Source organism: Pungitius pungitius, chromosome 19 (genome assembly GCF_949316345.1).
Source record: "Pungitius pungitius chromosome 19, fPunPun2.1, whole genome shotgun sequence".
In the NCBI taxonomy this organism is placed as follows: Eukaryota; Metazoa; Chordata; class Actinopteri; order Perciformes; family Gasterosteidae; genus Pungitius; species Pungitius pungitius.
In genome coordinates, this window is record NC_084918.1 from 7,005,041 (window position 1) to 7,022,079 (window position 17,039).

The 17,039-nt window shown below is 47.3% G+C and overlaps 2 protein-coding genes across 3 annotated transcripts in view; one reads left to right on the top strand and one right to left on the bottom strand.

The window, feature by feature from the left end:
• Positions 1 to 930: 930 nt before the first annotated feature.
• rdh10a (retinol dehydrogenase 10a) lies at positions 931 to 11,613 on the top strand. The gene is made up of 6 exons (XM_037456171.2): positions 931 to 1,600; positions 2,020 to 2,255; positions 8,012 to 8,110; positions 9,203 to 9,348; positions 9,823 to 9,954; positions 10,082 to 11,613. The coding sequence occupies exons 1-6, from the start codon at positions 1,315 to 1,317 to the stop codon at positions 10,203 to 10,205; spliced, it is 1,023 nt and encodes a 340-aa protein (XP_037312068.1). The 5' UTR covers positions 931 to 1,314; the 3' UTR covers positions 10,206 to 11,613.
• A 3,879-nt stretch (positions 11,614 to 15,492) lies between these two features.
• The window catches only part of stau2 (staufen double-stranded RNA binding protein 2), a 65,969-nt gene continuing 64,422 nt past the window's right edge, over positions 15,493 to 17,039 (bottom strand). For both annotated transcript variants that reach the window (XM_037455668.2, XM_037455667.2), the window contains one exon: positions 15,493 to 16,395. In XM_037455668.2, the coding sequence (XP_037311565.2) occupies positions 16,360 to 16,395 (36 nt within the window). In that variant the 3' untranslated portion in view covers positions 15,493 to 16,359. The remainder of the gene's footprint in view (positions 16,396 to 17,039) is intronic.

The window sequence follows — 17,039 nt, forward strand, 5'->3', positions numbered from 1 at the left end:
GCACCTCGTCTGAAGCTTTTTAACAAAGCTTTCTATATGCGTTATTTACATTTTGGTATTTTCCAGTTTTTCCCAGTTTTTTCCCGGACTGAACACCACTGAAATGCCCATCCAACGGGGGGCACATGCATCTCAAAGACCTCTCAAAGACGTTGCACAACGTCTCAAGTGCACGCAAAATAAAGTTTGGTTAATTATATTTTCCTTCTTGGAGGTTTAATTACATTCACGTTAGAAGTAAAAGTAACATGTGCATTTATTTGCCCGTATAAGTAACTATTGTCTGAGCCTTCTCACGCGAGCACGTTATCGATCCACTTTCACTTTACGCAAAGAGCAAATGGCGATGGGTCGTCGCCAGTAAATTGCTGTGATATCCGAGACTACGGACTTGTGATTTAAATTCAGTGTTGCGTAAAACCCCCGGCTCAAATGTCAACAAGTAGTTTCCTTAAGGAACAACGATGGTTATGCTTTTTCCATGAATGGACGGACATTGACCGGGACCGGCGGAATGTGGCTTGATCTTTGGCCACTTGAAATCTGCATTTCGTGGTGGAAATACTGGGTAGAAAATGTTCCTGAAATCTTGGGTTTTAATCCTAATAATGATCATAAAATATGATTAAACTACATTTCTTATCAATTAAATCAATATCAGCAACATAGTTACTCACATGATTTTATTGTGCAACTATTTGCATCTATTATATTGCCAATAGCTATTTTTGTCTTTACATTCATGCCTCATAAAAGCCAAAGAATTTTAAAAAAGCGGCGGCTTTTAAAAAGATATCAAAGCGTCTCCATTCCGTCTCCATCGCGCTTTGCTTTGGGACAAAAACGCGCAGGGGATCAGTGTTAAAGTGTAAAATCTCCGAGGTTACATCACCTCTGAGTGTAACGCGTATGGATGCGGCGCTTCGTTCTGACGGGCGCTCACGTCTCAGTCCTATTGGGTCCAGCATCGACGGGAGGACTGAATAAATAGCGAGTGGGACGCGAGTGAGGATGAGATGAGTGGTGGAGCAGCAGAGGAAGTGGGAGGCACAGTAACCGGACTCTGACTCAACGGCGTCTGAATTCTCCTTTCGCTCTCAAGTTGCGCTGCTTCTTTGCCCACTTTTTGCGCTCCAGCCGCTGTCAATTTTTTCTTCTTCTTCTTCTTTCTTCTGTCCTACCTGCATCGTGGCCCCTTAAGTTGTGTCGGTGCCCCTCTGCCCACCTATCTGCTGCGAACCCGTTTTAAAGGGAGACACATTCCCCGCGCTGCTTCCGCCGCTCATTCGAATTGAATTCGAAAGCACGGCCACTATGATGATAATTTTCGCGGAGTTCTTCGTGGTCATCTTGAAGGTGCTCTGGGCTATTGTGACTGCCGGGACTAAATGGGTTGTGCGGCCGAAGGAGAAGAGCGTGGCGGGACAGGTGTGCGTGATCACCGGTGCTGGAAGCGGCCTCGGGCGGCTCTTCGCCAAGGAGTTCGCCCGGAGGCGAGCGATCCTGGTGCTATGGGACATAAACAGCCAAAGCAATGAGGAAACCGCGGAGATGGTGCGGCAGATTTACCACGAGCTGGACACCCCCATAACCAAAGACGGTAAGTCTGCTTTCTTTTTCTCCCCCCCCCCTGCAGTTGGGATGACACCGGGTTTTACGCACGGTCCGTTTCCGCGAGGTCACTTTCGGTTTTCGGCAGCGGCGAGTTGTGTTTGAAGGATAGAAGTTGCGGAAGTATCGAGGGCAGAGCGACACAATGAACACACCGACGTGTTTCCCATGGCTAGCGGTGCCTTGCAGACCTCTTTGCGCACCGTTTCCATTCATTTAGGCTGAGCCAGGTGGCCTCTTCATCTTCCTAAGTTTTTTTTTTTTACATCCTTTATAGTTCCTATTACTTCTTAATTTCTAAGTCCATCACATTGTACTCATTCAGATTCATTCATTAAAAATCACTGTCCTGCTGAACGCACTTTTTCCCCCCCACTCATCACTTTTGTCATCTCTTTTCTACCGCAGGACCTGTTAGAGGGGTGGAGGAGGTCCCCCCCTTCCAGCCGCAGGTCTACACCTACGTGTGTGACGTGGGGAAGCGGGAGAGTGTGTATTCCACAGCCGAGAAGGTGCGCCGTGAGGTGGGAAATGTAGACCTGCTGATCAACAACGCCGGCGTGGTCTCCGGCCATCACCTCCTGGAGTGCCCCGACGAGCTGATCGAGCGCACCATGGTGGTCAACTGCCACGCGCACTTTTGGGTGAGTTTGCTGCCAAGGATGTCGTCCCATAGCTGCAAAGAGGGAGCTGTGTCAGGATGTCGGCGTGATGGTTCGAAGCGTCCGCCTCAGTTTCCACGTGCACAGTTTTGAATGTGTTCACTGTGATGCCGGGTCCACGGGAATGTTTCTATCACTATTCATTTGTGTGTGTGTGTCGAACTCAATAATCCAAGGTGTGAGACTGTACGCCTCCAGTACTCAGATAAAGTATATAAATTGATCGCCTTGCATGTTTAAATTCCAGCTTCGCTTGGTTTTGATCTGGCGGTAACAAAAAGTCACAAGTTCTGCTTCTTAAGTGGTGCCTTTTGCTGCTCTTTTTGGCCCCTGGTCACTGATGATCCCCGTGGTATGTCAGCCCTTCCTCCTCCTCTCCTTTGCCACACAAATCTGGCTTAGTGAAGCTTCTGTACCGCTGCAGGATCTGTGTCAGATCAACTCACCACATTTTGTTGGCAGGCAGTGATTTGTTGTTGTACCAGATTTTCCTTTTTTGAGTGTTTTCAGTGTAAATATTTATCTGGAAGCCTACGTGGACTTGATGGAGTGAACATGATTCACTTTAGATAAGCGTTAGCTGCGGTTTTAAAGCACGACAGGTGCCACCATAGCCTTTGTGAGGCATTTTGTGGGTGTGGAAAGACGACGCGTCTGGCCATTATAAAGCGTTAATAGACACTTTACTGAGCGGAGTGAGATTGTCGGGTTCAAGCCCTTCGCCTCCAATGCCAAAAAAAAAAAACGAACGACCACCTCTGTGGGACAACTGTGGCGACTATTCTCAAGGTTCGAGAATGTGTGCTCACAATAAACTTCTTTTATTGTGTCTGTCACGATATGTTGAGCAACGCGTCCGAGGCCGATGATGCTCATTTTGAGGCTTGCCAGAGGCTCCCTGTTTTCCCAGAGGAGCTCATTCTCAATGAGACCATGAAACCACAGCGATTGGAAGCTCCCTAATTGAGCATGAACATCTCTTGTGTTGTCAGTCAGGCAGGTTGTGTACTTCCTCCTTTAATGGGCTCTTCTTTCACTACTATTCATGTGCCTCTCTGCTGGTCATCACCGCACTCCTTTATATCTAGGATTTGGGAGTCATGATCCAGTGGCTGGGGTGGCGGGTTTGGGATTTTTAACAGGGTTTTGTGTTTGTGTTCATCCCATCTGTGTTTGTGTTCCCTCTGCCCCCCCATATTCTGTGGAGAGCGTGGTTCCTATCGGGGGGGGGGGGGGGGTGGCGGATAAAAGAAGGACTTAATGAATGGCGACAGCCAGCACAGAGGATGTGGTTCATTAAAGGACACAAGCTAGATGAATGGAGCTTAGACTAACAGGGACCTGTCCACTTTCCGCTCTTACACAAACACAGCACAGATGCTCAATGCATTCAGGTGCTACATTACACAAACATGCAATTTTGATCTTTTTCCAGGCTTTTAAAAGGATCAATTGTGGTTCATGACTCAGCCCGATACTCTTAGTCACACACAAGTATATTTTACAACTACAAAGTTTATTTAGATAGTTTGAGATTAAGGTTCCTTTCTTATGCTTCAGCAGTGAACATAGGGCAGCATTCTTTTTTTTTGTTCATTGTATTCAGCTTTTCAATAGTCACTATATGAATTTGTCTCCAAATTATTGAAATCTCCCACCCAGTGCTAGGACGGCCGGACAGAAGCTTTGTATTTGTAAATTTCCGTTTGGCCAGTGTAGTCGGATGGAGGGGTGACCTGGAAAAGGTTGTTAACTGCAGTGTGTGTGTGTGTGTGTGTGTGTGTGCGTGTGCAGACCAGCTCGGCCCAGACCCCACACTTCTTCTGTCATCCTTCCACAGGCCCCTCTGACTCCTCCCAACCTGATTTTAGAGGCAGTGGGTGCAGCTGCATGTCGGGTCACAACGGCGGCACGCTCTGTTCCTCTGACACACACACACACACACACACACACACACACACACACACACACACACACACACACACACACACACACACACACACACACACACACACACACACACACACACACACACACACACACACACACACACACACACACACACACACACACACACACACACACACACACACACACACACACACACACACACACACACACACACACACACACACACACACACACACACACACACGGACACACACACACACACACACACGGACACACGGACACACGAACTATGTGTACAACAACTATGATTCAGTCCCTCATTCCTTTTAAAATTATGAGGTAGAGGTTCATAACATTTAATGACTTTGATAGGACCAGCTGGTGATTCGTGCCGTTTGAGCGCCAGTTTTTAGTCATGACAGGATGGCGAATTTCCCTTCATCTCTTTAAGTGTCGGCAGCGTTGTTGTTTTGAGGATAAGTATGCCCAGATAAGTGTGACATGAAAGGAACCCTTCCCCTGCATCTTGAGCCGGTTATCCAACAGGTGGTTCATGAACAATAAGCAGCGACTCCTGTCACGAGGTAATCCTACCGCTCTCGTGCAACTACATGAAAGCGCCGAGGGGCTCAATGGTGACATGGCGGGAAAAGAGCAGTGGAAAGAAAAGGGGAAGGAAGGCAATGCCTTCCCAGCCACAGGCGAGGCGAGAGGGTAATGGTAAGCCGCTGCTGACCCACTTTATCTGACAATTGGTTTCTTGTCTGTAGATCAGCTTGACGAGATGCCAGGCGACAGGAGCCAAGTTCTGCAGGCTGCATTCCTGCTGTAGTCAGAGAAAGGATGCAGCCAGGCAGAAGGGTCCTACTTCACTGGTTTTACATAGGCCCCTCCTCAGACCCGGCGCACCTGTACCCCCTCTGTAGAGCGAGCCATCGCTTCTCCCGTGTCGGGCCTTGTTCTCCTGCGCATGTACCTGTTCACCTGTTCACATGACAGAGGATGGATTGGGTGAGAGGAAAAAGATAGAGAAATCAATCAAATCAAGAAATCCATTTGGCCATTACATTTTTTTTCCCAAAGCGCTGCCATTTAGGACCAATATTTTTCATAGGCCCATCAATGTGGCTGCTGCTTCCAGGTACGTTTGGATTCCCGTTGTCCAACCCAGGGGGGGGGGGGGGGTGGAGGTATGGTCAACTGTAGCAGTACCTTATTGACAAGCCTGGTGTTGCGTACTCGGGTCTGGAGCAGGATACAGGGAGGACTCAGGCGCAGAGGTTTTAATCCAAAGTGCTCTTTTATTGCTAAACAAAACCAAAACGTGCTCCAACGACGATGGACATTTGACAATGACGCGACAGGGGACAACAGGCACACAGGGCTTAAATACACAAGGGAGGTGCAGGTGATTGGACACAGGTGGAGACAATCACGCAATCACAAGACAAGGCAGGAAGTGAAGTTAACCCAGGACCACAAGAGACATGAAACTTCAAACTAAAACAGGAAGCGAAGCCAAACCGTGACACCTGGCCACCACAACGCAACGCAATCTTCAGCCATCATCCCTGATGTCCTGTAAACCCAACCCACTCAAATTCCACGACCTTGTGCAGGACGTTTTTTCGCCCTCTCGTTCATTCTCTCATCCGGGGAGAAGTCAGCCCAATTAAATGGCCATCTGGACCTACGCAAAGGCCAATATTTTGTTCATATTCCTGTTGGTCAGGCGCTAGCACTAATGCACCCTGACACCCCAGCTGCAAGAAGCTTTGTCTGGCTTAAACGCTTGGACCAATTAGGGGGGGAGGGTGCAGCGGGCGGGGCAACCCCACATAGGCCGAGGAGGCCCGACTGTGTCGGTGGGTAATTTAGCGGAACAAGGGAGCGTTGAGTCCCAATTACGGCAGCTCTGATGTAAGACACGAGCCCCCCGGTTGCCTTCACACATTTTGTGTCTGAGAGGTCAGCGGGGGTCATACCCGCATGCCAGAGCTGCCATGGGAAGCGGGACATCACGGGAGGGCGGGACGTTTGTTCCCAATTTTAGCACCCCCCCCCCCAATTCGGCAAAATTAGAGTTGGGTGATGTGCCAGATCAGGTGATGAGTGGGGAAACTCTGGCTTTACGTCTGGTTCGGGCGTATCTTGAAACGAAAGCTTCACTTGCACGCAACCGTTTTCTCCCTCAGCCGCTGGTGTTCTGGCTCACGGAGGCCTTCCCCCCCCCCCCCGCTTTTGCCCACGCCTCATGTTCTCGTGGCTCCCCCTCTCTTTTTTGGGGGGCGCCCCCGTCATTTGACGAGATGAATCTCGCCGCAGCTGGAGGATTTATGTCCCCGAGGAAGGCGCAGATGTTTGGAGCGGAGTCCGATCTGTTGTGCTGGAGCCTCAAATGAAGTCATCCGCTTCACCCCAGGCGTTCTCCACCAAGATCTGACTTATTCCTTCCAGTTTCATTCATGGCACACAACGCGGACAAAGACGTCTTAAGTGGAAGAGATTACACTACAAGTCAGTAGGTCCGATGCAGTTAATCTCTGGTTGCAGTTTTAATGAGGCTTTTCCTCCCCTGCCAGAGGTTTCATGGCTGTGCAACCTGGTACCAAGCGCTCTGCTGCCTTCCAGAAAATGTTTACTAAGGAGGCCGAATCATTTCTCTGGCCAGGCTTATGTACTGTACCAACCTTTTTTTTTAAAGAATTCTTATGACCACAGAATTATTGGAAAATAGAAATGAAACTGTCAAAAGTAATAACAAATGAACCCAATGTGAGTCTTAAAAGCTCTTTACCAAAACCCAGAGGTGCTATATTTGAGATTTTACATACTGTGGCCAGCATGTTACAGTGATATAAATGCGTCCTCTGTTCTTTTGTTTTTTTTCTTCTTTATTTGCCTTACTGACCTTTTCAAAAGGTGTTGGGTCTCCTTGCATTGTTCTTCTCCGTGGCAGCACACATCTCACTTGAATAGATCGAGCAGCGCTACCAACAAAAGGCCTGCTGGTTGCTTTGCGGACCTCCCAGAGGGAGAGTGATTGGCCAGTTCCTGTCACACGTCACACCTGCTGATTGGCTCACGCTGAGTCCTGAGTCAGCAGACGGGGGCGGAATGAGGAACGGAACCGGCCCGTCTCCTCCTCCGCCCGCCGGGTCGCTCTTCCTCACCAACCCTTCGGCGGGCCGGGCCCCGGTGAAACCACTCGGGCTCACGTGGCACTCCGTCGAAAAGCCTTTTCATCCCCCCCCCCCCCCCGAGCTCACCTCGCCGCCGATTGTTCTGCCGACTGCTGCTCGCACAGGCTGAATTGTATTGTTGTTGAGTGAACGGGGGGGGGGGGGGGGGGCTATGATTGGGGTTGTCACCAGGTCTTTAGAGCCGGGCCCGACGATCCGGGCACCAGATCCGTGTGGGAAAAAGGACAGATTGTACAGTGCAGTGTGCACACCACACACCTGTTTTGTTCATTGAATACCTACGAAAGGGAAAAACCCTCTCCTTTCTCTTCCCTCTGACAGCCAGTTCACACCTACCACAAAAACAACAACAACAAAAAATAAAGTTTCCCGGAAATGCGTGTTTTTTTTTAGACTTTCCTTTGTTTGAATGCATGTTATGAATTCTCATTCCTCGCTCTGCATCGCCATGGAGAAACAGGGAGGGGGGGGGGGGGACAGATGGAGAGGGGGAATGAGAGGGAGACAGAGAGGATCAAAGGGCTTTGGCACAGACAAACTGCACAAATGAACTAACCTTCCTCTTTTTGTGTGTGTGTGTGTGTGTTTTTTTTTTCCCTCTTTGCCCTTGTGTCCTTCCCCCAGACCACCAAGGCGTTCCTCCCCAAGATGCTGGAGCTGAATCACGGTCACATTGTGACGGTTGCCAGCTCCCTGGGTTTATTCAGCACAGCTGGAGTGGAGGTTAGTATCATACACAACAACGCATACACATCCCATCGTTCCCACCATCCGAAACCAGTGCTTTTCTCCGAAGCCCTGAGGCGTGCCAGATAGCACACTGCGCCGGGGGGAGGTTAGGCCCCCTTTCTCTGGTTGTCCCTCCACCCGTTAAATTAAGGGACACAGATGAGCATTGGGGAGCCTCTTATAGATTTCACTATTTGCAGCAGTGGGGGTGTGGGGCCCCTATTGGGCTCGGGCCCCGGGGCCAGAATGAGCTGACAGCTCCCCGAGGGATGGAGACATCTTCATCTTCGGCTTTTGTGAACAACTTTGTGCTCGCTCAGTATTCAGCTCACAGCAGCGTTCAATGGATAAAGTTTTGGTTTTTCTTTTCTATAGTTCCCCCCCCCCCCCGCCCGCCCCTCTGGTACAGATTCATTTTGTTATTGTAATACACATTAAGTGGAGTCATTAATCTCCATAACCACAGAGGGAGTAAATTGTCCTCACAGAAGGCTACCACGAGAAGGTTTTACTTTGGCTCTAAAATGGTGTCATTTTCAGACGGTCCCCAGGGGCCGCCACTCCATTTGCCTGTTTTTTTGTTGTTTTTATAGCTGCACATTTGCTTTTGCTGTTACACGCATTCGTTCATAATGACTAAGTCGCCTTCAAAAAGGGAGTTTGAGCCCCTTTCCGTTAAGCTATAACGCTTCCTGGAAAATTCTTCTACTGCGATTCCTGACGTGCTCATTAATTTCAGGGAAACAAAGCTCTCATCGGTCACGTGGGCACAGTCAAATCTCTTTATCCTCCCCGTGTTTATCCACATGCATCTGTGTTTGCACAAGTCTTTATGAAAAAAAAAAAAAAAGATTATTTCCGCGGCGAACCACATCAAACCCTTCGCCGCCGAGCAGATGAAGAATGCCGATGAAAGCGCCGAGCAGCGGACAGGCTCGCTCGGGTATCATTAACAGCAAGGAGAGCCCCCCCCGGCGCCCGCAGGGCGTGTTTGATAATGTTCTCTGCGGTCCCATGGTGCGGAGCGAGGGCAGCGCTTTACAGTGCTGACCTTTCCCCCCCCCCCACCTTTTTTCATTCCCACAGGACTACTGCGCCAGTAAGTTCGGTGCCATCGGGTTCCACGAGTCACTGAGCCACGAGGTGAAGGCCTCAGAGAAGGACGGCATCAACATGACCCTGGTGTGCCCTTACCTGGTCGACACGGGAATGTTCAAAGGCTGCAGGATAAGGTTAGCTCTCCGCACACATGGGATTTCTTTAGACGCCCCCCCCCCCCCCCCCCCGGCACCCGGAATGAGCTTGTCATCTCTCATTTTCACCTTATAAAAATAGTCCCGGGCACATTTTGAGGGTCAAAGAAGCAGCAGCAGCAGCAGCAGACGCTTGTGTAACGTCTATGTCGTAGTCAGTTGGGGACCAGCGCTTGGCACTCTGCTTATACAAAGATTTTCCCAGGGTGAAAAAAAGCTCACCAACAGGTGCACCTGGGCTAAGCCCCCTCCCCAACTCCCCCCTACCCTGCTTGTTAGATGCCAGCAGTCAGCCGGCCTCCACTTTAGAGCAATCACTACTACGGTGTTCAACCTCTCGAAGCCACTTTATTCATGAGGTTTTTGAATGATTTTCAATCAAATTATTAGAGAATGTTTTTCAGTTTTAAGTATACTGAGTTTGAAATGCCACTTTTTGCCTTCCCGTTTAAGGAAGGAGATTGAGCCTTTCCTGCCTCCCCTGAAGCCAGAGTTCTGTGTGAAACAGGCCATGAGGGCCATCCTCACTGACCAGCCCATGATCTGTACACCTCGCATCGTCTACATGGTCAACTTCATGAAAAGGTGAGCATCCACCAAAACTACTAGAATACCCTCCGTATACATATAACCCCCCCCCCCACCCGACCCCCTGTGTCTGTGTACGGGAGCGTGTTGCGTCACCCATCTAATGCCTGCTCTTCCCCCGCAGCATCCTGCCCTTCGAGGCCATCGTGTGCATGTACCGGTTCCTCGGCGCCGACAAGTGCATGTACCCCTTCCTCGCCCAGAGAAAGGAGGCCATGAACAACAACGAGGCAAAGAACGGGATGTAGGGGGCGCTGTTTGTGACGCGAGCAGAGGGACATAAACCTGCGGAGCATGAGGAAACAACCACTGACGATGAAAATGGGAGAAGAAGGGAGGAAGGAAGGAAGGAAGGAAGGAAATGCGAAAAGACTGAATCTAGACTTGTGCACTTGCGCGGAGCAAATGCAAAGGTTTATTATATTGTTCCTCTGGAACAAAGAAAGCTGTGTACTACACAAATGATTTATTTGACTTTGTTTTGTCTTTTTATTTTATTTTTTGAGTTTAAAGAAACCAACAACTATATACTGTGTCACTAGTTTTGAAATCATACAGAAAAGCTATCTTATAATTAACTATTTACGTAATGTAGTCACCAGCCTTATTTAGTGTCATTGTGGAACTATACAGTATGTTACTGTACAAACAGTAAAACAAATGTTTTTTCACTTTTATTTAATTTTTGTAGACATGCACTGTAATTTCTGATTTTTCTCTACACTGCCAGCATTCTGTGCAGGAAGGTTCAACGCAGCATTTCAAACCATCCAACGTACCCCCCCCCCCCGAGCGGAGGCTCAGCAAAGGCTCTAATTATAGCTTGTGTTTAAAAAAGAAAAGAAAAAGGAAGATAAATGTCACAATTAAAGTTTATAATATGTTTTTACATAAGTTACAGATGTGCGGCGTACACGGTGTGTTGACGGTCAAGTGCACGGATTCCCAAGGGGAGGTCTTGTTGTTTCGGGTCCGCATTGACTGACCTCTCAAATGAAAAAGCTGGCGAGGGAGTAAACATCCGGGGTTGAACGAGCATGTGTGACATTCAGAATGTAACGCTTTTGGGAGAGTTCGAGGGGAAATGCATTTATTTCTCTCATTTGTCTTTGTTTTCAAGATCTGTGTCTGTTTATATTGTATCTGTTACCAATATTTGTTCAAAACCAACAACGTAGGCCGTAACTCCAAGCAGACCGCCGTCCCGACACCGATGTGTGTGTGTGTGTGTGTGTGTGTGGTCAAGGGAGCCGTTTTAAAAGACACTAGCTTTCCATTATCCTTTCCAAAGTAAAACTTTAACTCTCCTATTCATTGTCCAGTTAAAGTGAAATGTAAATGTTTAAATGTTGTGAACACCCCCAGTATCCCAAATGACTGTCTCCACCATATTTGATGTATGACTATTTTATATAAACTTTGGGATGACAAGAGTTTCAGAATTTCAACTACATTCCAATAGGCTTCATCCCTTTGAGTCACACTGATGAGCCTAAATTCTCTACCTCTTGAGTTTTTTTTTTTTTTTTGACAGTATGACATAAGCCTTTTTATTTTGTAATTTTCTGAAGACTGCTCCATTGTAGAGCAAATGTGGTTCCAATGTTTAGTGTCTCTACCTAACTTAAATTAATAAAAGTGATTTAGATTATTAAATGGTGTGTCGTTATTACAAGCTATTTGGCATTAAAAATCTAAACCCAAATTGTTTTTTGAAGGATAAAGTGTTAAAAGGGCAAATTTTTTCTGGCGACCTTCAGTGTTTTTTCAAACACACACTCTTACGCAAGATTACCGTCGTCACTCACAATAGTGGCCTTTATTTGTTTTTCTTTGAATCAAGTGACAGGAAAGAGGATCTTCTGCAACGATGAGGTGAATTGTTTAAAATGACACCCACCCGCCCTTTGCTCCTCATGAGCACCACTCTTTTGACTGGTATCGGTATCACCGTCCTCCCACATTGTGTCACGCGGCCTTTAGATATGGGTGTTGGCTAAAGAGGTCAAGAGCCACTTGCCTTTCAAAGTACTGTACTGCACAGCACAAGCAGACGTGGGATTTCTAAAAAAGGTTAAGAGTCCTAAGGAGGTAAGATACACAAGGCTAAGATACACAGGGCTACGTCAGGGAAAAAAAAAATTGCTTTTTGAGAGCTTCAGATCATTCTGTAAACGCTCCTTAGACCACGGGTATCAAACGTTCTTGGATCTAGCGTGCGTGTGTTAACACCAAGGTCTGCCCTTCTGGGAACCACAATTTAACTCCTAGAATTTCCACCGGAGCGGTTATGAAACGTAACGCATGTTTACTTCCCTGAATAAAAGCAAGATGAAAGCAAAATGTCCTAAATTTGTGTCAGCATCACATTGAGCTGGATTTGAGGTGCTTGTACGCTGCTGTTGTCGCCTTTAAGGTCTCATCTTTTTTTTTAACGCATTTCAGAAGGGGTTCTCACTCCATAGAGGAGCATTTATTCCTGATTGATTTGTACTTAGTATCCTTTAAGATCTACAAAAGAAAGGGAAAATTGGTGGCGAATAAATACTTGAGAGAAGAAAAAAAAAAAAAAAAGTCACGAGCCCAGGCCGGAATGCTTGAACTTTGTATATTTTTATCAGACAAACAGCCAAGTCTCCAAAGCTTTGTGAGTCCCATCTCAGATGACTTTTTAAATCAGAGTCAGATGAATTCTATATGGCATTAGAGATTACTCAAACATTGATAACCCAGAGCTTATAGATTGCAAATGCCAATTCACGTGATCGTGTTAATAAACTTGAGCTGGTGAGACTTGGTGAAGCTCTGACCACACAGCAAAATGTTTGTGACTCACCAAAACCACAAGAGCAAATGAGGAACTAACGGATTGGAAAAAAAAACTTCCAAAACTGGGAGTCTGGGAGGGCGAGTGACCCTCCACCCATCTTATCAGCTCCTCTTTCCATGGAAACAAATGGCCTCGCTGCGAGGGGAGCGCAGGGACGCCGGGGCCTCGGGGCCGCTGGATGAAGTTGCTCCGTGGCGGATCCGTTCTAACGTGAGGGAGAGCTGCACTGACAGTTCCAACCCCTCCGCGTGCACCGGAGCCATCAGCACCAAGTGCAGCCGCTTCCCGCTACTGTGGAGACGCCACGTGGCTCACAGCGGCCTCTTTGGGCGAAGCGGCCCTCAAGCTCCTTCGACTCATCCGAGAAAAGGACTTTTTTTTTTTTTTTTTGGCTTGAGTCATTCCTTGGACATTAAATCAACACCTATACGATTCTCTGCACTCTTTTATCCTGCTGTTAATACGGCTCTAATTTAGAAGACTTCAAGGGGGTCGATGGCGCATCACTCACATGGGGAAAAAAGAAAAATCGATGACTCAGGCTTTTGCCTCCGCATGGCACGGACGAGCTCCACAGCCGCCATTGATTTTGTTCTATTTTGGGCGCCGGGGGCTCACCTCCCATTTATTGGCTGGTGAAAGCAAGGCAATTCATCTGGGGTCCAGCGATCCGCTACCTGAACAGGCTTCTGGAATAGAGACGCGCCTCTAATGCGCCGTGAGCGGCCTCGGCGCTTCCCGGCGGCTCGCAGGCCATCAGTCAGCGAGGCTGAATTAGGCCGCCGTCCCGTCCCGCTGGCTCGCTCATCTCGCTTAATGGGGGGGGGGGGGTTTCAGAAGGTTCAAGCTTCATGGATCTATTTGGAAAGCCGCAAAACAGGGTTGGTCCTTCATCGACTACAAGACGACGTTTGTCTGCAGTGTAAATGAACAGGTTGTCGCGGCACTACAGGAGTGGCAGTTAATTCATTTGTACGCGGCAACATGAAACGGGCCTTTGTCCTCACCAAGTCGTCCGATAGTCTGGGCCGCGTGTCGGCACGTCTTACTGGCAAACCAGCAGCTTATTCGGAAAAGAGCTGCACAAGGATTTGATGCAGGAATATTCAATATTTTCAAAAATGCCCATTACCCTCAACACTTCAAAATAGTCTGCAGGATGTGCAAAATGTACAAATGCTGTTCAGCTTTTTGACAAAACATTTAAAAGAGCGGACATGTCTGTAGGAATGATAGGGTGTGGAGGGGTGGTGAGAGAGGGAGGGGGGGTTGGGGGGGGCTGAGGGTCACAGACAATGTAGAAAAAGTGAAAAAGTTTGTTCTTTCCACAGGATTTGTTGAAGGTAGGTAAACGTCTCTCGGCTGAGGAGAGGAGTGACCACAGCGAGTTGGGTTGCAGATAAACGTGCTTGGAGAGTCATTGGATGATTTATATACTCAAACAATAGGCGTTGGCATTCGATACAGGATACCCTTATGAAGAGAGTTGGAATAACACACATTAAAACGTAATGGTGCACTATTTTTTGGGACGAAAACTACCCAATTTGTTGTTATGTGCTTGTTAAATATTATTAGCCATTATGAGTAATGAATGCAGTAGCATAGACATTTAAGACGTAAACGATAAATGTTATTTATGAGGTCTTATTCTCCGAGAAAATCCTGAAGTTCTTAATGTTTGTTGGATTCTCTCACTTTAGTAAAATCTAAGGATCAAAACCTCGAGAGGCTTGTTGGAAGGTCCAACCTTTTCCAAACTGCCTTGGCATTGAGAGCGTATTCTCTCTCTTGGGGTACAATGTGACCTTGACTCGAGCTCTCCTTCTCCAGAGCTTTCAATAACATCAAGGGACCAAAGTTTAGTAATGTGAAGACTACCGAATAAACCTTGATGACAAATACATTTGTATCCACAGCGGCAGACTGTTGGATGTGGTTCAAGGTACCAGAAAGATTTAGTAAGTATGTTTTAGTTTTTAGAGTTTTAGATTTGATCATAATTGTTTTTTAATTAATTGATTTTTTATAATCTGGCTGTCGATTGATCACCAGTATTTGCTGTTGAATGTCATTTCGCTTCCAGCTGACACATAAATGCTAATTGAAAAGAACAAAATGAGACACAAAGAACCACTTTTTTTTCTCCACATGAACTGAGGTGTTTTTACTGCATTTCAGTAACAGCAACAGCCTTAATACACATTGTACTCACAGCGAAGAAGAAGACACGTCCTCAATGTCAGTGAACAAAGTGGGCTTCGGGGAAGAGAGTCTGCGAGCCGGATCGCACGGAGACTCTCTCTCTCCGCTCAAAAGGACGCACAGACAGAATGCAGGCATTAAAAGCACCCAGTTGATGCCTTGGCGGGTCAATACAACACACACAATGGGTGTAGATGTGATCGACAAAACTGTGGAGGGTGGAGGGGGGGAGAGGGAAGGAGGGGGGGGGGGGGATAATCCACTGACACAAAATCCCGCCCGTAGAAACTGTGGCGGGTTGGCAGCAGACGTTCTGAGCAAAATACAAACCACTGGCCCCTGTTTCTAGATAAAAAGTGCGGCGGCCCCCTTCGCTTTTGCTCAGTTGCTGCTCCAGTGATGCTACGCCAGTTAGGCGGGACAGTGAGACCTTTTCAGGAAGGAAAGGTTAGTCTGACCTCGTCCCCCCCCCGCCTGCCCCCCCCCCCCCCCCCCTCCCCGGGGGAGTCAAACACTTCTGATTACTGCCAACACCAGTTTTGTCCTTTTTGTTCAGATGAAAAAAAACTTGTGTTATTTCTCGGGAATATGACACTCTTGCAAGTCATACACATCCATATAGATAGATGAACTCTTCTTTTTTTTTATGTCAGCATACAAGGTAAGCTGGGTGACTATATATGAAGACAACAACTACAACTTTCACAGCACTGGCATTGGTTAATTTTAAATACAGTACTCAAGCATTGTTAGATTAGTAAAATAAAAATATAAAAAAAAACAGAAACATATTACCCCCGAAAAAAGAATAAGCTACTGTACGCGAGTTGGTTTCTCCCCTAAAATGTTTCTTTTGGGTTTCAATGGCATGATGTACATATTTGTTTTTAACCATACCAAAAGACATTCATCCAAAGGGAATATTGTCTACGCAGTGCATCACTTTGAACTTCCCTTAATCTCATACAGTACCATGCATTTATCTCATTAGTTTGTGTTTCATCTCTTATATTTAGTTTGTCCTCTAAATTTTGACTGAAATCATCAATAAAGGTGTTAATATAGCGTTGTCTTCACATAGACTCAGGTGATGGTGTTTTAGTCGGTCCTTCCTCGGTGCACATCCACCCTATTGCATGTTTACAGGTTTTGCAGGATACAGTGGCGATCGTGGGGTGGGAGGGGGGGGTAGCGGGAACACCGTCGGCTGTGGGACTTTGGGGTGGAGGGAGGGTGGGGTTCTGTCGGGTAGGTGTATGCCGAAAGGAGGGCGGTTTTTTTTGGGGGGGGGGGGGGGGGGGGGCAGCTCCTAGACGACAGCCTTTGAATCCTTGCAGACCTGAGTGGTGGTGCCTGAGTTAGTCTGTTTAATGTCCGTCCTCCCTCCCACATGGTTCACTGGTCTGAAAACACAAACAGAACCGGGTTAGGGCAGATCCTGCAAAGCGGTTAATAATCGCTCATGCGGTCAGCAATTTGTTCTCGATGTTCCTCCCAAAGATCCCAGGATCTGATTCAGTCAACGTATGACTTCAAAGGGATTCTGGCGAAAAAAAGAAAAGAAAAAGTGCCGCCGCCGTTACTCTCGACACTTCAGAAGTCCTTGACCTCAGTCTGTTTCACACCGACTTTCTCCTGTTCTCTGGTTATTAACACAAAATACTGTTGTGTGGGGGTCTAGAGAAAAGAAAAGCAGCTGATTTGGAGGATATGGGTGTGTTTTCATGTTGAGAACTGCAGTCATGTGAAGCCTGGCAAACATAAATGTGTCAACAACAAAGGAGACTAAATGAGTTTTAGGGAGGGTAAAGTGTAATTGCTGCCATATTTTCCCTTCTGATGACATAAATGAAGGTGGTTTAACGCTGAAGTTGTCCTTGCTTTCTCTTGCTTTCTAAAAGGCGACTCAAGGCTGCAAAAAGAAATAAAAAGAACTCCACTGCTCTATTGCACTTTTTTTTTTTCCAGGGCACACCTACTATGAAAATACTTGAGATTTTCTCCTATGCTCCTTCCTCCCCTCCCTTGCTCATTGTGGAGTGAAGGC